The 20,427-nt window shown below is 34.5% G+C and overlaps 1 protein-coding gene and 2 non-coding genes across 3 annotated transcripts; 1 reads left to right on the top strand and 2 right to left on the bottom strand.

Annotated features, from left to right (window-relative positions):
* Positions 1 to 136: 136 nt before the first annotated feature.
* LOC109183179 (copper-transporting ATPase PAA2, chloroplastic) lies at positions 137 to 14,939 on the top strand. The gene is made up of 17 exons (XM_019333375.1): positions 137 to 876; positions 1,005 to 1,082; positions 2,105 to 2,202; positions 2,340 to 2,393; positions 2,718 to 2,804; positions 7,899 to 8,060; positions 8,534 to 8,644; positions 9,603 to 9,671; positions 10,214 to 10,323; positions 10,792 to 10,897; positions 11,254 to 11,320; positions 11,942 to 12,021; positions 12,165 to 12,619; positions 12,833 to 13,007; positions 13,624 to 13,755; positions 14,162 to 14,312; positions 14,589 to 14,939. The coding sequence occupies exons 1-17, from the start codon at positions 255 to 257 to the stop codon at positions 14,702 to 14,704; spliced, it is 2,673 nt and encodes an 890-aa protein (XP_019188920.1). The 5' UTR covers positions 137 to 254; the 3' UTR covers positions 14,705 to 14,939.
* On the bottom strand, positions 3,348 to 3,419 carry TRNAP-UGG. Its single transcript has one exon. It is a non-coding gene; the product is annotated as a tRNA-Pro (tRNA).
* On the bottom strand, positions 4,531 to 4,602 carry TRNAP-CGG. Its single transcript has one exon. It is a non-coding gene; the product is annotated as a tRNA-Pro (tRNA).
* Positions 14,940 to 20,427: the final 5,488 nt, after the last annotated feature.

Below are 20,427 nucleotides of genomic sequence, written 5' to 3'. Positions count from 1 at the left end.
ATAAGTTTTGGTAAAGATAATGTTTTAAAAAAACTTGTAACTCAAACTAGCTAACACGTATTTCATGCATACATAATTTTGGAAAATAAAATAGAAAATGACAGCACCCTCAGTTTTGATCACATGTTTTTCTTCATGAGAAATTGGCAATAATGCCAGCGTGGCGACGTGTTTCTTATTACCGGTCATAAATAGACCAAGAAACGCCTAAACTTCATTTTTCCGGTCAATCGGGACCTCATTTCCGGCAAGCCATGGCGGCGAATCTCCTTCGATTTTCACTCTCCCCGAACCAGAAGCTCACCCCGAGCTTCCACTACTCCAATGTCAGGAATTTTCAGCTCAATCCTCTCCTCCGCAGACAACGCCGCACCGATCCCCAATTGCTCCGCAATGGCGTCTTCGCCAAGGCAGTTGAGGTCAAACCCGCGTCTACGGAGCCGGTTCAGAAGCAAGCGAAGCCGGACGACACAACTGTGCTTCTGGATGTGACGGGGATGATGTGCGGCGCGTGCGTCTCACGCGTCAAATCGATCCTTTCCGCCGACGACAGAGTCGAGTCGGCCGTGGTCAACATGTTGACGGAGACGGCCGCGGTGAAGCTGAAGCCGACCGCCGCCGCCGCTGTGGAGGAGGGAAGCGCTGCTGAAGAGCTAGCTAAGAGGCTGACGGATTGTGGTTTTCCGACGAAGCGGAGAGCGTCGGGGCTTGGGATTGAAGATAAGGTGAAGAAATGGAAGGAAATGGTGGCGAAGAAGGAGGGTTTGCTTGTGGAGAGTCGGAACCGGGTGGCGTTTGCTTGGACGCTGGTGGCTCTGTGTTGTGGAGCTCACGGCTCCCATATACTTCACTCTCTCGGCATTCATGTTGGTCATGGTAAAGCAAATTTTTTGTTTTTAAAGAAGGAATATACTTTTTTGCTTTACTTCTGATCTATAATTTTCAATAAGTTCTTTTAATTTTCACCATCAATTTAAGTAAACTATTTTAAAATGTTTGCTTAGGATCCATTATGGAGTTACTGCACAATTCGTATTTGAAAGGTGGATTGGCTTTGGGAGCTTTATTGGGGCCTGGAAGAGGTCAGTAATACCTTCCACAAGTTCAGGTTTACTCTCATATGCGATTGACTTTTGAATTTAGCAGCTGAATCTCCTTTTTATTTTTGGAATCAATGCAGTGTCATAGTCTATAATTTGGGTTCTTAATGCTTTACATCCCACTTTTATTTTTTATTTTTTATCTCAGCAGTAAAACCCCTTGCCATTTGTCTTAACAACTCATGGTTTCTTAACTTTACAAAAACAACTGATGTTCAATTGTTCATCCATTCTTTTAACTTCAGACGGAATATTAATGAAATATATGATATGAATAACACCCCGGACCTGCATGGCTGCTATAAGCCCTTGTCAGTCATGCAGTGTTAATGCCCTCCACTGCAATACGAGCATGTTGAAATGATCATCCAGGAAAAGAAAAACACTGGCATGCTTCTCTTGTTGCCACTATGGATGTATTTTCCATGTGTTATGCAAGTTTCTATAATAGACTAGCTCTAAACTTTATACATATCTATACAAGTTGGTAAATGGACTTTGTAGAGATTGTCAAGTAAACACATGTTTCAGAAAGATATCCTTGCCGTTGAGGACTTGACATATGCTCTGGCATAGGTACTTTAGGTATAATAGAGATGTTGTGTTTTGTTGTAGGCAACTTGATAGTAGGTTTGTGTTTGTGTGTACGTGAGTTCATCTCTATATACTGTATGTGAAAATAGCCATCAAGATTCTTTCCAAGTTTAACATAAGAGACTGTGTGGTTACTTTTGTGAACTTTTGGGGTCGTGAAAGGAGGAGACTCAAAGTGGAATCACCCTTATTATTACATGGAGTACTCAAAAGTCAAAACAGATAAGATAGCGTAATTTGTGATAGGGACTTGGATATCGCAACTGTTTGTGTTTTTTTGTTTTTTGTTTTGGAGTTGTATTTTACGGTAATTCAGCAAAATCCTCTGTTTATATATGATTGGCTATCATTCTATAATTGCTCCTCCTTGAAAATGACTCAAAATAAGTGTTTTTTTTTTTTTTTCCCAGACCTGCTTTTTGATGGTATACAAGCATTCATGAAGAGATCGCCAAATATGAACTCTCTAGTTGGCTTTGGTTCACTTGCTGCATTTGCTATTAGTGCTGTAAGAATTATTTGAAGCTCGGAATCATTTTGTTTGTTGTATTATTTCAAGTTTCTTTTCAGTACTTTAGCTGTTAATATTGTTTTGCTCATTTATCTCTTAGGCCTAAAATGTTGAAACACTCTCCTCTTTCACAGGTGTCACTTCTTAACCCTGAACTTCAATGGGATGCATCATTTTTTGATGAACCGGTTTGTTTCGTTTCTTGTTTATCCCTTTATTTTTCTTCAAGGACTTTTTGCTTTTCCTCCCATTTGCTTAAAGTGATCTTCAAGTTACAACTTATGCATAGGAAAGTACTACATATATTTCCTTTTCAATATTCTGTTCAATCAATTGATTTTAGTTGCTTTTTAGCCATTCACTTAACTTAACTAGTAACACTACTAACAGATGTCATATCTGACCAACAAATGCATATATTTAACTGATTCAAAAGGCTTAATTACTCCACTATCTATATAATATATTTGTAAGAGGTTTGCTCACAGAAAACTGTTGATTTTAGCATGCAGGTCATGCTTCTTGGCTTTGTTCTGTTGGGCCGTTCTCTGGAGGAAAGGGCCAGGCTGAAAGCTTCTAGTGACATGAACGAGCTTCTGGTAAATCCTTCACATAGTACTATTTCAATGTTCCACTTTTTAAATTGGTGGTTGTATGTGTGTGTGTTTTGAGAGAAGGAAGAGGGGTGGGGTTTCAGACAAATGTCAAGAAACATAATTTGAAGGCTAAAGAGCAGAAGTGCAGAATTGCTTCAAACACTTTGCAATTTTGAAAGTGTTCACTGTTCAATCACCTGAGAGAGAGAGAGATGCTAATAAAAAAATTTCTACTTGTCCTCTCAGGAGGGACAAGCAGCACTTCTCTTATTTATAAATCAGTTAGGCATTTCCCTTGTGTGATTTTGATAGAAACCAGAAAGAAGATTGTTGAGAATCCTATGGAATCATTTGAAATGAATTTCTGCAGAGAGCATTGGGAAAGATGGAATAGAAATCAGAATAAATTGTTGATTCCACATTTAGAAACTAAACACAACTTTTTAAAATATTGAGATGAACAAAAGACGTAAGAATCTAAAGGAGAAATACTGCTGATTGAGTATATGCATCAGTGCTGCTTGCTGCAAGCCAAAAATGAGTGTGGGGGTGTTGTGAGAATTGAACTCACGACCTCTTGCACCCAAAGCAAGAATCATACCACTAGACCAAACACCCAGATGACTAATACCATATATATATATATATATATATACGTTTTTTAATTTTGTGAATGGCATGTAAAGGATTGTTATGGATAAACAGAGTGCATTTTTTTTGACATTCTGCTGCCCCTCTCATCTCTTTCTACTCATATATTTTATTTTAATCACCAATGCAAATTGTTGAATTTGGAAGATGGAATGGCCTGGCGGGTAGAGAATAACAACCACCCGCTAGTTAGGCGGAAGTAAAGATAAAGAATAGGAATGGAAAATGTTTATAAAACTGAAAGATATAGAAAATGTAATGAGTCTATATTATCTGTCTGTTTCTAACAAAGAAACATAATACATATATATATATATATATATATATATATATATATATATATATATATATATATATATATATATATATATATATACAAACACATAACTGTAAGTACCTATCCATACTGACACCTATTCACAAACAGACACAACCCTATAGATAAACCTCACTCTTTATTTTTCAACACTCCCCTCAAGCTAGAACATCTGGAAGTTCCAAGCTTGGATTAAAACATACACTCTACCTTACTTTAAATTACAAATGAAGATTAAAAGCAGCTAGAGAATAATAGTGTTGGATGGCTTCAGAGGGACAATGCTATACACAACCCTTGGAATGAAGGCACTAGGGGCAAAACTTGTCACGAACAACCTCAGAGCAACATAAGCACTCTAGGATTTGCCAACAACAATCTTCATCAAGAGAAACAGAGCAAACAAAACATGAGCAGCAAAAGGGATGTAGTAAAGTCCATAGTAATGACAAATACAACCAAAGAATAAAATATGAATACCGAGAACAAGGAAGCAAAGATGAAGAATCAAGGTTTGCCAACAACAATCTTCATCAAGAGAAACAGAGCAAACAAAACATGAGCAGCAAAAGGGATGTAGTAAAGTCCATAGTAATGACAAATACAACCAAAGAATAAAATATGAATACCGAGAACAAGGAAGCAAAGATGAAGAATCAAGGAATGGAAAATGTTTATAAGACTGAAAGATATAAAAAATGTAATGAGTCTATATTATAGAGCATCAATGCTACTTGCATCTGCAAGCCAAAAATGGATGTGGGGGTGTTGTGAGAATCGAACTCACAACCTCTTGCATCCGAAGCAAGAATCATACCACTAGACCAAACACCCAGATGACTTTTAATACCATATACAGAGTATATAATTTTTTAATTTTGTGAATGGCATGTAAAGAATTGGTCAAAGTATCTATGAGGTCCCTGTACTATAATGTTTTGTTCAATTTAGTCCTTCTACCTTAATTTTGTTCAATTTAGTCCCTATACTTTTAAAAGTGAACAATTAAGGACAATAGCTAATGTGGCGCTGACATTATATCTGTCATGTCATCATACTTACATGCCAATTCATATATTATTTTATAAACATTTAAATTAATTATTTTTACCACCAATATATTACATTAATATGTCCAAAATAAATACATAAATATAAGCTATTGTCCTTAATTGTTTCACTTTTAAAAGTACAGGGGCTAAATTAAACAAAATTAAGGTAGAAGGACTAAAATGAACAAAACACTATAGTATAGGGACCTCATAGGTACTTTGACCTAAAGAATTGCTATGGATAAACAGAGTGCATTTTTTTGACATTCTGCCCCACTCTCCTCTCTTTCTACTCATATATTTTATTTTATTTTATTTTAATCACCAATGCAAGTATATTAAGCTGCCCAATATAAATATCAATCAATAACTATCTATAATAATGAGTTTTGAACTATGTGGTCTAATGGTACTCAGGTTGGATTTCCATTTAGAAGATTGTGAGTTCGAGTCTCAGTAGAGGCGTTATTGGTTCAAAAAAATGAGTTTTGAACTCTTCAGACATTTCATGTGATAAATAACACTTTGGGAAAATGGCCTTTTTAGTCTCTCAATTATGCCATAATAGTAAACTCAGTCTCTTAATTATAAAGGATGACCCTATTTAGTGTAGTGGGACTAGTGGCCATTTTTATCCCTCACCTCAAGTATCTGTTAAAACCTAATGTTGATGTAAGAGCAAATCTGAAAATTCATTTACATGAAATTACATAGAACACAAAGAAGAAAAATAATATATATTACATTCATATGCTCGAAATGGTTACAACTTCAACTACGACTTAAATAATATTATTCAAATTGGTGTGGCTGAGGAGCCGGACATTGTGGAGAAAAGGAGCCAACTTCAACCATTTTCACATTTCATCCAAGATTCTTTCGGTGCCATACGTTCAGAGGTTCATCATTGTCTACCATGATCTCGACAATTGGTCTTTCGTTTATTTCAACATTTTCGGCTACTCTCTGATGACTTCAGTCATTAGTTTCATAGCCGCTGATTCTAATTCCACCATCAACAACCTCAAAATACTTGAACTGAACATGACAATGGAGCCAATATGGATCCAATTCAAGAATTTAAAAACGGGATCCACACAAGAACAAAATGAGCAATATTTAATAGTAGATGAGAAGTTTCCCTGAGTGGTACAATCGTACAAACATTCGTAACGTATGCTATGCGAGAGGTCCATGACATTTCTCCATTGTTGTTCCATACAAGAAAAGGAGGAAGATGAAAGAATGGTGTTTTTAGATGCTCGGATTTAGGTTGGGAGTTGTCTGACCATGGCCGGACTGGTTGGAAAATTCGGCGATGAAATTTTTAAAGGGAAGAGAATACGGGAAATGGAGAAAGAGTATAGGAAGGTGAAACCATGGATACCATTTGGATTGATGAGAGTAGAATGCCTTGTGCAATTACTTCCAAAACTTTTCAATAATGGAGAATATAGCTTCCTAGTACTATAATATTTTCCTTTGACATTTTTGTGTAGCGCAAATACTTATAGCATATTTTGTATTCAATTATATACTTATCTGACTTTGTATTTTGGGAGAAGCAAATGAATTTCTAGATTTGCCTTTACATCACCATAGATTAGATTTTAACAGATACCTGAAGTGAAGGATTAAATGGCCACTATGCGAACAATTCAAGGACTAAATGGGGTCACCCTTATAATTAAAGGACTGAGTTTACCCATTATGACACAATTGAGAGATTATAAAGGCCATTTTCCCTAACACTTTTCTCCATATTGTTAAGTCTCAAACTTAACATCTTTGTGTGAATTATAAGTAATGATTGTTGGGAAAATTGTAATTTATGCCCCTCCATAATATGCCAATTATCAATGTCACCCTTGAATTATTAGTGGTGTAAATGTTGCCCCTCAATTTTTAAAACGGTACATATAATGCCCTCCTGTAGTGTAAATGTTGCCCCTCATTTTTCAAAACGGTACATATATTGCCTCTCCCGTACGGTACATATATTAGGTGCTATGGAGACCATTATACTTAATAGGAAAAAAAAAAGGAAGGTTCCAACACCTTAATTACGAATGCAAAATTTTGTTTTAGTGGATATTTTTAATGCTTACTTTTTTTTTTTGAATATACTAAGTGACATGTATTCTAAAACAAATTTTAAAAATGTTAGTTGTTAAAAAATTACAAATCAAAGTAAATTGAAATGTTAAAATTTTACTTGTTATAATTATTACTCCCTCTGTCCCATTTTACCTGTCTTACTTTTCTTTTTAGTTTGTTCCAAAATGTTGTCCTCTTTCCAAAATTGAACATCACCATCATACTACTTTTTTCAAATTACCCTTATGACTTTTGCTTTCTTTATTGCTTTTATTTCCAAAAGTGAAAAAAGTGAGGGCATAATTGGAAAATACATAAGCATTTACTTTAATTCCTTAAAAAGCGTGCAAAAAGTAAATGAGACAACCAATTCGGGACGGAGGGAGTATTATTTTTTATCAGCATAAACTAAAAAACTTTTAAAATTCTAATTTATTTGGATTAATACAAAAATCTCTCTCTTTTTTTTTTTTTTAAACACAAATTCTCTAGAGGTTCTATTCCAAGATGACCTTTAATTAAATTTCACACAATAATACTAAGTTGGGTATTTAGTAATGTGGAGTAGAGTGGCATTATTTCCATAGAGTATAAGGTTAAAAACTCACTGTAGGCAATTGTAATTTATTTTGGATTGCTTAATATTATTATGTTGGTGATTAAATATTAATAAAACCTATATAATACAGGGACCTTTGGCTGAACCTAAATGGCTGCATGCCTCCACTGTCCTCAATCTTCTTAGATTAAACATAGTATCACTTAAGAGGACCTCATGGCCTAAGTTCCTTTTATTGGGTAAAAGCTCAAATTTGTAGGCATATAACAGAAATTTCAATGTGAAAATTAGAATAAGCTGAAGTTTCAATTAACACCACAGTCTACTAATATATTAGTTTATTAAAGGAAGCATTTATTTTTATTAATGTCTATATTTAAAATTTCTTTCTCTGATAAACTGTTGCGGGGATCTCTTTGCAGTCGCTCATATCCACTCAATCTAGACTTGTGATTGCTCCCTCTGGAAGTGATTCCTCAAGTGATGTTGTCAGCTCTGATGCAATGTGTATTGAAGTTCCAACTGATGATATTCGTGTTGGAGACTCACTGTTAGTTTTGCCTGGAGAAACAATACCTGTAGATGTAAGTCATTATTTCCCACTGAAGTTGTACTTCTGAAGTTATGGATAACCAATTATATCTCAAAAATCCTTATAAGAGCATGGGATGTTCTAAAATCTAAAGTCATCTCTTCATAATTGTCAGTCAGTTCTACATATCATCGAACTGTGGGGATAACTTTCATATAACAGTAAAGAGCAGTTGCATCATTACATATTTTAAATCTTTTCGAATTCTCTTTTAGATATTTTTTTCTGTTTATATGAATTGAACATTAGAACTTTGATGCTTTGAAATGTCTATGGTTTTAAAATCATTCTCAAGCCAAAAAAAGGAGTTTTTCTTCAACAAGAAAAGATGGAAATGAGAAAATCTGCTATTCTACTAGTGATCTGTTTTCTCTATGAATTCATTTTTCTATTTTATACTTTACTGTTTCTTTTAAGTGGACGTACTGCTGGTTGCATTCTCAACAGCTAGGTCATATTATGCAGGGAAAGGTTGTTGCAGGTAGGAGTGTAGTGGATGAATCTATGCTTACTGGGGAATCCCTTCCTGTGTTTAAAGAGAGAGGCTTATCGGTATCAGCTGGAACAATAAATTGGGTATGATATTCAAACAACTTTCAACTTGGTTTCTGGAATATTTGAAATTATTGGGGAGTAGCTTTTATCACTACCCCTCATATTATTTACAAAAAAGATAAATCCTTACAGTTTACAGGGTACAGTGTGAAGTGACAATTGATTACTCCTCAGAGGCTCAGAGTTGATAAATCCCTCATATAAGTCTCAAATTTCAGCTTATGTGTTTTTGAGTCAAGTGCATAAGTTACCTATATTTACAGTGGGCACAACTAGAATGACAAATTTTTGGTCATTAGCATGGGATGTGTAGAGGGGGATAGAGTGAGAAGTGAAATTCATTCAGGATGCAAAACCATGCACATAGATTGTTCACTGACCCACCCCACCTCAAACACACATACACAGAAAAATAAAGCTCAATAAAAGAAAAAGAAAAACCAACCCTAGCTTTGGGTGGTAGAGACGACTGTGAGTTGAGGTTACTAGGTCCATGGTATTTGATCAACTTATGGATAGACTTTAAGAAGCAGTAAATGGAAAGTTATTGAAAAGAAAAAGTAGGTATTTATGATGAAATGTTGATGCAAGTTTGACTGCTTAATTCTGTTGTAGATGGACAGATATACATTAGTGAAAAATGCTAGTTAATTTTTGAAGAAAAAGAATGGAAGATATTTAAGTAGGGTTAATAAAAGGAAGCATTGGAAAATTTTGGGGGATGGGAGAGTGGGGATGTTGCAGGATGTAGGGAGGAAAGAAGCCAAATATTTGGGACAGCATGATGTGGGATGCACAGCACAGTTCTGGCCTGTCCTATTGCCATCCCTAGTTCCCTAACCCAACTAGCACCTGGATTGAGATTGACTGCACTGAAATGTGATATTCACAAGTTTCTTGCTAGTGAAACTTTGAATGATTCGTTTTCATTTTCCTTTGTCAGCTGTTTGATTCAAATGCTTTTTGTACTTTGTTTCAGGATAGTCCAATAAAAATTGAGGCCACTTCCACTGGGTCCAACTCGACAATATCCAAGATTGTTAACATGGTAATTAGTCAGGTTCTTTAGCAATTTTTTATTTTTTAATTTGGAGCCTTATTCGATAAATGCAACTTCAGCTTGCTGCCTTGACTTCTTTATACGTTGATCTATAGCTACAAGGAAGAGAAACAATTATTCATTAATTTTGTTGGGAACTAGTTTTCTACCTACAGAGCATGAGAATAAAAGGTAGGTTGCATGCATTGGAAAGAGATCACAAATTCATTGAAATTCCCAAAAAGAATATGAAGTCTAGAATAATTTTAATTTTGTTTGCACTGAACTGGAAAATCCCCTGGGAGGGTTCATAAATTGATCTCAAACCACTGACATTGTATGCAATCTAAGTATCTAACCGACTAACCTTTAACTTCATAATGAGGAAGCAAATTTTGCATTTGTGATACTCGAGAATGATTGCTATCATCTTCGGCTGTTACTCTATACAGAACAAATAAATAAACGAAAGTTGCTTTTTCAACGGGAAGTAATGTTTAAATGGCTGCTGCTTGTAAAATACTGAAATGTGCTCTTCCCCGTTTCTCCAGGTTGAGGATGCTCAAGGCCGCGAAGCACCAATCCAGCGGCTTGCAGATTCAATTGCTGGACCATTTGTGTATAGTATAATGACTTTATCAGCTACAACATTTGCTTTTTGGTAGGTATTTTATTTTTTTGCTAGTGCATTATAGAAACATGTTGTCACCTTTTCCTATTGAATGGGTCCATGTCCACAGAGACTTTATGATCACTAATAAAGATAATATAATCCACAAGCTTCATATTTAAAGCCACTATTATGCTGCTAAATGGATGAACAGTAACTGCTATCCTGTAAACAACCTTCTACAACTCATCTATCCAACTAAATCCATCTGTTTATAGTATAAGAATAGTTATTCTGCCTCAACTTAAAAGTTCTGGTGTGTTTGAACTGGCACAAGATGACAAGAGTAACATAGTTACATGATTCACAGCATCAGCTTGAATACAATACAAGTTTCACTATTCTTCTAATTGTGTGATTGTTTTGAAGTAAAATGGCTGTACATGCATCTGTGTTGATGTATTTTACTGGATAAAATCTGTGGTCGTGTGTTTGATATATGTTACCTCCCATCTTTAGGTACTATCTTGGTTCTAAGATCTTCCCAGATGTCTTGCTGAATGATATTTCTGGACCAGATGGAGACCCTCTGCTTCTGAGCTTAAAGCTTGCTGTTGATGTCCTGGTATTCCATAGTGAACCTATAAGTTATTATACTGGCTTATTCAGCTCCAATTGCTCCTCTCTGATGTCACATGTTTTGTGTATTTAATAGACACTAAAAACAAACTAAAAGTAATCTGTTAGGAACATCAAATTATATATCAAATTTTAGTAAAATGGTGCTTACAGTCATTCTTCCCCTTGTATTATGCTTCTTAATTTGGTTATACTTGCCATGCGGGTTCCTTGAAATTTAACTGGGATTGGAAGTTTGAACCATGCTTAAAAGTCATTGTAAAATGACACCACAATTAGAAAGTAGTCGAAGTACAGACAAGCATATAGCATGAATGGGTTAACATTGATTCTTTTTGACAGGTTGTATCTTGCCCTTGCGCTTTAGGCCTTGCAACACCAACTGCAATTCTAGTTGGCACTTCACTTGGTAAATCACCAACTTCAGTTTGCTTTACTCACTGCATATGTTGCCATATCTATATGACCAACATTTAGTTCCCTATCTCAATCCTTTATCGCTGGCTTCCTTGGAGGGACCTCAGCAACAAGGTTACGAAATAGGAAGGAAAAAGTCAATAAACATAAATGGAAGTCAAGTGGTAGTAGGTAGTAACATAAATGGCAGGCTTAATGGTGGCAGCAAGGTCAGCCATTGTTTCCAAAGCAAATGGTTACCTATAAGAGCCATTGTTCTGAATACTACCTGTTATTGCCCAAATTCTTCTTTCTTATGATGAATTCGGTAAAGAGGAATGCCACATTCCCCAAAATTTTGTCCCAAATAATATTGCTCCTATTGTTAACAATCTCTCCAAAATAAGCTGCCTGGTTTGCTACTTTGATTTTTTTTTTTTTTTTTTTTCATTTGTTTCTCTCTTCTCTAATTCCATTATTCTACTACTATAGTGTCCTACATCTTCAGCGTTCATCATGTAGCAGATACATTCATTACATGCTTTACTTTGATGCAGATAATTTTGAATATTCGATATAGTATATTTGGGGCATTTGTTTAATCTATATCTGTAATGGTATTTAAATTGAATAGGAGCAAAACAGGGACTTCTTATAAGAGGAGGAGATGTGTTGGAAAGATTGGCAGGCATAGATTATGTTGCTTTGGACAAGGTAGCTAAAGCCTCTAGTCTATTCAATATTGGCAAAAGTTCATAAGAATCTTAAGTTTCAATGAAAGAGAATAGAAGGAACAATCATGAATGTCTTAGTAGTTGTATCAGATACTGTTTGACCTTTGCAAATTCATCTTGCAGACAGGAACCCTCACTGAAGGAAAACCTGCTGTCTCAGCTATTGCATCTCTGGATCGTGAACAATCAGAGATTCTTCGAATTGCTGCTGCTGTGGAGAAAACAGCATCACATCCACTTGCCAATGCTATTTTAAGCAAGGCAGAATCACTGAAGTTGGATATCCCTGTTACTCGTGGACAATTAGCAGAAGCAGGTTCAGGAACCATGGCAGAAGTAGATGGGCTTTTAGTTGCTGTTGGAAAATTGGAATGGGTTCATGAACGCTTCAAGCAGAAAACAAGCACCAGTGATTTAAAGAACCTAGAGCAGTCTCTGATGCATCAAACCCTATTAAACAGTCCATCATCAAGCCATTCGATGACAATTGTATATGTTGGTAGGGAGGAAGAAGGCATAATAGGTGCTATTGCAATATCTGATAATTTACGTGACGATGCTGAATCCACAATAAAAAGGTTTGCAAGCCCCTCTTTTGTTGACATAAATAGGCACAAAAGCTTGCAGATCTTAGAAATTTGACAAAGAAAGTAAAAATTGTTTATTATTCATTTCTTAAAACAATGCATTGTCACTTGAAATAAGTGTTCTAGACTTCTAGTGTCTAACATTCCCTGACAAATTTCTTTTTGTTCCCTTAATGAAATTTATTTGATTTCTACCAATTGAAGGCTTCAACAGAAGGGAATTAAAACAGTCCTCTTATCTGGGGACAGGGAAGAGGCAGTTGCATCAGTAGCAAGGACAGTTGGGATAAAGGATGAATTTATTAATGCATCCCTGACACCACAGCAAAAATCTGCTACCATCTCAAGTCTTCAAGCTTCAGGACATCAACTAGCCATGGTATTTGGCCTTCTGATTAAATGATTCTCTCTGAAATCTTGAAATACTCTCATTGATAACAAGTACAATTGGATCCATGCCTCCATTCCCAATCATATTATTTTAGAGTTAATACCATCTGGGATTCTCCGAATATAGTGATTTTGTCACGTTTAGTCCTAAACTTTCAAATTGACCACTCGTGATCCTTCGACTTTTTGCTACCATCCGTGGTCCAAGTTAACCACCCATGGTCCTTCAACTATCAAATTTTAACCACCCATGGTCCTTCCGGGAGGACCACAACTGGTTAAATTTTGAAAGTTGAAGGACCATGGGTGGTAAACTTGGACCATGGATGGTAACAATTTGAAGTTAAAATGACCACGGGTGGTCAATTTGAAAGTTTAGGACTAAACGTGGCAAAACCACCATACTCGGAGGACCCCATATGGCATTAACTCTATTATTTTATATGAATTGACTTTAAAACATAATAGCTCAGAAAATAGAGCCACTTCTAAATGGCCAGTATCCTTGCCAAAAATTTAGGACACAAGCCATACATCTTAAATCAATTTGTGGAACTAAACTGATTAATATTAGTTTACTGCTAAACTTTATATTATTGATGAAGGTTGGTGATGGCATTAATGATGCACCATCTCTGGCTCTTGCTGATGTTGGGATTGCTTTGCAAGTTGAAGGACAGGAAAATGCAGCCTCTAATGCAGCGTCAATCATACTTCTCGGAAATAGACTTTCTCAGGTCTGCATTTTCAACTCATCATGGTTATACCCTTCACTCTCATTGCTTTACCTAGTGATACATTTTGCTTTTACCACTTAAATTGTGCTAGTCAGGACTACTGTGTAATTGGTAGGGGAGGCAAATCAAGTATCCATCGGGAAAGGAAATGCGCTAATCAAACTAGTTTAACTGAATTCCTTTACTTGTGAAATGCTGAAAAGTTTCATTTCTGTATATATTAATTGAGCTAATGAAATAAAGCTGCAGTAATATATACCTTTCTATCGGGGGCTCTGGGCACTTTTGTGCGTGACTTCATAAAAAATATAAGTATTTGCCTGCATGCAATACATTCATGTAATTGTAAATGGGACCTGCATGGTACTCTCACAAATCAAGAAAATTCACCTGGAGCTTTTGGCAGGTTGTTGAAGCATTTGAGCTTGCACAGGCAACCATGTCAAAAGTTCATCAAAACTTATCTTGGGCAGTAGCATATAATGCAGTCACAATCCCCATAGCAGCTGGAGCACTACTTCCCAAGTTCGATTTTGCCATGACACCATCTCTATCAGGTACATAACACCCTTCTCTTCTCATTGAGCATATATATAGTATATAAACATAAATGTGCAATCTAACTATCAGCTTAGAATTTTAGTTGAGATGGAGCACATGCTTCAATTCTTCTTATTGCATTTTTCATGAAATTATCTCATATGGTCCTGTATATAGATAGTTCGATAATTAACAACGACTCGTGATATGAATATTGCTGAATTGTTGGTTCATTTCCTGAAATTCCACCCGAATAACAACTGTAATTACCAGCAATATGTTTATGTTGACAGGGGGATTGATGGCCTTGAGCTCAATATTTGTGGTCACCAACTCCTTACTTCTGCAGCTCCATGGTTCTGGAAGGAAAAGGGGTGAGACTTCCAACCATAAACAACGTGTTCAATAGTGTACAAGGGTTAGGTTTTCCACGGCCACCTAACAATAATAATGATAATGCTTTAGATTTGAGTTGTATGGTAGCAGCCTCATTATGTGGTTTGCATCCAATAAATTGCATGTGTTCAATAAACTTATTATCTCCTGCAGCCTGCTTCTATTTGATGGTTTTAATGGGGGTGGAACTTTGTATTAAGAATACCACCAGTCTGGTCTTTGTTATATTATTTAGAGTTACGGACCGATTTGGTCCCTTCACTATAGCGAAATTACTGATTTCGCCCTCGACTATCATGCTTACTAAATTAAGTCTTCAACTTTGAAAATCTTACTCAATTTTGTCATCTGTTATCATCATACAACTCGAGTTAATTACCAAAATGGCCTCTTGACTATAGTGAAATTATTGATTTGGTCCTTGACTATTTTTTTGACCAATTAAGTCTCTTGATTTTAAAAATCTTAACCAATTTGGTTCTTCATTTGTTTTGCCGTTAGATATTCGTTAACGCGGGATCAAATTGGTAATTTTGCTATAGTCAAGGGACTATTTTGGTCATTACATGCACCATTTTTTCCGAAAAGTTAATTACTGAAATGGTCTCTTGATTATAGTAAAATTATCAATTTGATTATGAGTTAACAGATTGTTTAACGGCAAAACAAACAGAGGACAAATTAGTTAAGGTTTTAAAGTTGAGGGACTTAATTGGTCAATAAAATAGTCAAGGATTAAATTGGTAATTTTGTTATAATTAAAGGACCATTTCAATAATTAATTCCTACGGCTCAAATTGACAAGAGGACGAAATTGGATAAGATTTTTAAAGTTAAGGACTTAATTTAGTAAGGATAATAGTTGAGAACAAAATTGATAATTTCATTATAGTTAAGAGACTAAATCGGTCATTAACTCTAATATTTAGAATAGTTGCAGTTATAGCTTATTTTTAAGATATCTTTAAACTGGGGGCATAAGGGCAAATTTCTTCAGTAAATATTCAAATAACCGTCCCGATGAAAAAGTAGGTTGGCTACCAAAGATACTGGTCAGTCCCCAACTTCTCTTTTTGTATTTAGGTAGAGTTTTCACTTTTCAGTGCATTGAGTACAAAGTGTCTTTTTAGAAAGTAAATACTCTCATCATGTACTGATTGATTGAATGAAAGAAATAAAGAAGGTACTTGTAATAACTTAGACGGAAAATGGTTAAATAAACTTTTAAATTTCACTCAAAAGTCAAATAGAACTTAAAATTTTCAAAAGGTGTAATTAAATCCATAAACATATTATTTTGGAGCATTGAAGACCCAACAATCGATTGGAGATCGACTTTTAATTACATGCCACTAGGGTTTTGGCGATCCTTCGATTAATTTTTGGCAAGATTTTGGAGACAAGCATCGGCGACCCTCAAATAGTTGCTTGTCGCATTTGGAGGTGAACAAATTGGTGGTCTTCTCTGGTGACTGGAGAAGGTGACCAAGTTGGCCGCCTTCTCCAAACGTGATCTTCGATTGCTGATGATTGTTTTGAAATTTCGTAAAAAAAATTGTCGGTGGCTGACTTAAATTGTCGGAGTTATCTGGAGACTCGTTGGAACCCGAGTAACTTGCAATACCAATCCGTTTTTGGGTTTCAATGTTCTAAATAACATTTTTATGAGTTCAATTGCAACTTTTAAGGGGGTGTTTATTTGGTTCAAGTTATATAAGATAACTAAGATTATATTTGCTTGGAATATAAGATTTCCATGTTTGGTTCACGTTATGCTATTTTCCCAGGGAATGTCACATAACCTCCGTATTAAGTTTTTAGCTATTAGAAGGGAATGTGAGATACCCTCCAATTTATTAGGTAATCTCACATTCCCTTGTCTTATTACTAATTTTGGACTTTTGGCATTTTAATCAATTTGTCTTATTTACATATACATTAGTTTTAAACCAAATACAAGAATCTAACATTCTCTAAGGTAATCTAAAATTCCGTGAATCAAACGCCCCTAAAAATTAAGGGTCTAATTGACTTTTCAAATAAAAGTTTAGAGACTTATTTGATCTTTTTTCAGTAACTTAGATAACAACTCAAACTTTAAGAATAAGTTTAGTGAAATATTGTCACATAACAGATATATAATATATTTTTAATTAAAATATAAATTTTTATGTTTTCATAGAAAAGCATTATACTTTAAATCTTTAACTAAAAAAATAGTATATATTTTGTACAAAAGTTCTACTACATGTACTTTCAAGTTTTACTCATTCACTTTTATTTCTTGACATGACAGACAATGATAAGTTATTTTCTTCACCTGAATCTCAAGAAAAAGTTTACATTAAAAATTTGAGAATGAGAGTAAAATTTTGGAATAGAACTTAGGAGTCCATATAATAATTTCGTTTGTACAAAGACTTACTCAAACTAATAATCTATGAAATCAAATAATAAGAAATGAAATGAAAGATACAGTAGAATGGTCACGTGATTTGCAACACGTACGTGGTATTGGCATCATTTTCATGCATGGAATTGAAGGGTACTTTCAATTGCATGTGAGGGATGCCACACTACTGCCACTGCGGAACCCACACCAAATACTTTTTTAAGGATAGTTTACTTTAACCTTTATTTTTTTAAAAAAAATTATTTATTTATTTATTTATTTATTGTGGTGGCTCAACTTCTGAACCTCCATCATATCATAGGTAAGTATTACAGGTTTTTTTTTGAAAACTATGTGTGTACTCCCATTTTAAACTCTTAAATTGTACTCCCTCTTACATGCTTTTGATGTAGACACTTTTCTGTGGACCTACATGATGAAAATAAATAATTCTGATTTGTCACCTCAGGGAGTATAAATAAGGGAGTAGAATTTTGAGAGTCTATGTAGTAGAACTCGTTTTTTTTTTTTTTTTTTTACAGCATAAAGATGAAAAGAAAGGACAGCGGACTATTTCTTTAATGGACTCCAAGGCTCCGTGAGAGCTGTGATTAATTAAAACTATGAAAAATATATTTGTTTAAAAAACAGTAGTAAATGTGAGATTGAAATGGTTGGTTTTATGACTTCAACGATGGGCCAACACAATTGTATTGGAAAATATGAAGAGAATCTAGGTATTGTATTGCTTGGAATTGCTTCTGAATAGTGGAAATTATTGTTTCACCCATTCCCATGTATGGGGTCATTTTATACATATTTTGGACTAAATAGCCCTATAAAGAATAGAAATCCTAAAGTGTCTCATATAAGGAGTCAAATACCAACTAAAGACATCTTCACCAAGCCACTAACCACAGCAAGATTCAATGATAAGGTACAAGCTTAACCAATTGTTATGCCGTGGAATCGTGTCCACCTTGCTATGTTCATAATTACTTAATTCTATGTTTATAATTATAAAATTATATATTCATAATTTTTGTACTTCATATTCACAATTATTGAATTCTATATTCACAATTACAGAACTCTATGTTCATAATTACTAAACTCTATGTTCATAATTATAAAACTCTATGTTCATAATTATTGAATTTTCATATTCACAATTATTGAATTCTATATTCGCAATTACAGAATTCTATATTCATAATTATAGAAATCTATGTTTATAATTTTTGAACTCTATATTCACAATTATGACAGTTTTGGAACCGTGTCCACCTCATAATTTGCCAAGCTCAACTATACTTTCTCTCTAGAGAACCTCAAGCTTGAGGGGTGTATTAGGACTCTGTAATCTAGGCACACTATAATTCATTCTCTCTCCCTATATTATTAGGAATATTATCATTTACCAGTTTGGGAAGAATATTACTCACTCTGTCCTATTTTATTTGTCCTACTTACTATTCATTGGGTCAAAGTAACTCTTTATTCTTTGTTTATTTTCTTTAGTATTTTTAACCTATTTTTAAATTTGATTTTTTGTGTTTAATAGTACTTTTAGTGTAGTTTCTAAATTTATAAATTTTGTATACAAATACTAAACCTAATATTATGAAAAATTAGATTAAAAATAACTCCAGACGGGGGAGCAAGTGAAGAGTATGGCCAAATGGACAACTGATGCAGTAAAGCAGGGAAGAGGATCCTTTACGGTAATATGGAATAATAAGAAAGAAGATAGATGCACCTTTGAATTGTTTTAAAGATCAACATTGCCAAAGTCTATTTTGAGGGTGAAAATGTTTTTTTTTTTTTTTTTTCTTTTTTTCCTTTTTCCCTTTCTTTGGAGCTTATCTTACCCTTACTCTGCAAGTTTCATTGGCTGAAGTCTTCATCGAGGAGGCTGCATGACCTTAAGCTTCTTCCAATTCTGGAGCTTATCTTACCCTTTAAAATTGAAAAAGACAGCAATGCCATCCTTCGGGAAGAAGAGGGGGTGGTGGACGGCAAAAAACATTAAACATAAATGAAGATTATTTTTAAAATTTGTTATTATTATTAATTAGTTAACAAGTCATAATTAAACAGTTGGGAAGGTTTTCAAAATAAAACTCTCAAAGCGATTATAGATATGTATATGAAAATATAAGTTATTGCACTTAAAGTCAAGATAGTCGAGTTAGTCTAATTAAGGCGCTAGTTTCAGGTGCTGGTCCGAAAGAGTATGTGTTTGAATCCCATTCTTGACATTTTCTTTGATTATTTTGCAGAACCAAAATACAAAGATGATTGCTGCGGTTGGTAGTTTTGATTATTTTGCAGAACCAAAATACAAAGATGATTGCAGCTGCGGTGTTGCTGTTTCTGTTGGTAGTTTTGCTAAATAACTACATTAATTAAGCTTGAGAGTTAATTTCACTTTTGGTTCTATGACTATTAGGGTCTTGTTAATTTCAATCCACGACTTCCACAACCGTTAATTTAGTACCTTAACTATTCAATTTTTATGAAGTTTTGTCACTCCGGCTAAATTGTCGGTCAAAACTCAATGAAAAATATTAATAGGTAAAATAATGAGGGTATTTTAGCCTTTTTACTCTTTTTTTTTTTTTAAAAAATACCCTCATTATTTTACCTATTAATAATTTCCGATGAGTTTTGACTGGCAATTTGCCTGGAGTGACCAAAATTGATAAAAATTGAATAGTTAAGGTACTAAATTGACAATTTTGAAAGTCGTGGATTAAAATTAACAAAACCCCAATAGTCATAGGACCAAAAGTGAATGCATGATTTGAAGAAGAGTTAATTCCACCGGAGGTCCCTTGTCTTTGGTGGCAATTCCAAATTTAGTCCCAAACTATCGTTTTTGCCATTTTACATCCCAGACTATCGTTTTTTGGACACTTTTAGTACTTCTAATGATTTTTTTTTTCTATTTTTAGTAAAGGCATTTTTGTCTCTTCATATTTTTCTTTTGTTATTTTTTCGGTTTCAACCAGTTTAATTGGTTTAGAACTTTAGGTAACCTCTGATTTTTAGTAACCATATTTTTCAACCAATTTTTAGTAAAGTCCTAAACCAATTAAACTGGTTGAAACCTGAAAAATAACAAAAGAAAAATATGAAGAGACAAAAATGCCCTTACTAAAAATAGAAAAAAAAATCATGAGAAGGACTAAAAGTGTCCAAAAAACGATAGTCTAGGATGTAAAATGGAAAAACCGATAATTTGGGACTAAATTTGCAATTGTCACCAAAGACAAAGGACCTTCGGTGAAATTAACTCTTTGAAGAATGTTTGTATGTATGCACTTATGCAAGTCAGTTCA

This window comes from Ipomoea nil, unplaced genomic scaffold (genome assembly GCF_001879475.1).
Source record: "Ipomoea nil cultivar Tokyo-kokei standard unplaced genomic scaffold, Asagao_1.1 scaffold1101, whole genome shotgun sequence".
NCBI classification, from domain to species: Eukaryota; Viridiplantae; Streptophyta; class Magnoliopsida; order Solanales; family Convolvulaceae; genus Ipomoea; species Ipomoea nil.
Note: the sequence above shows the minus strand (reverse complement) of the source record. Positions and strands in the feature narration are given on the sequence as shown.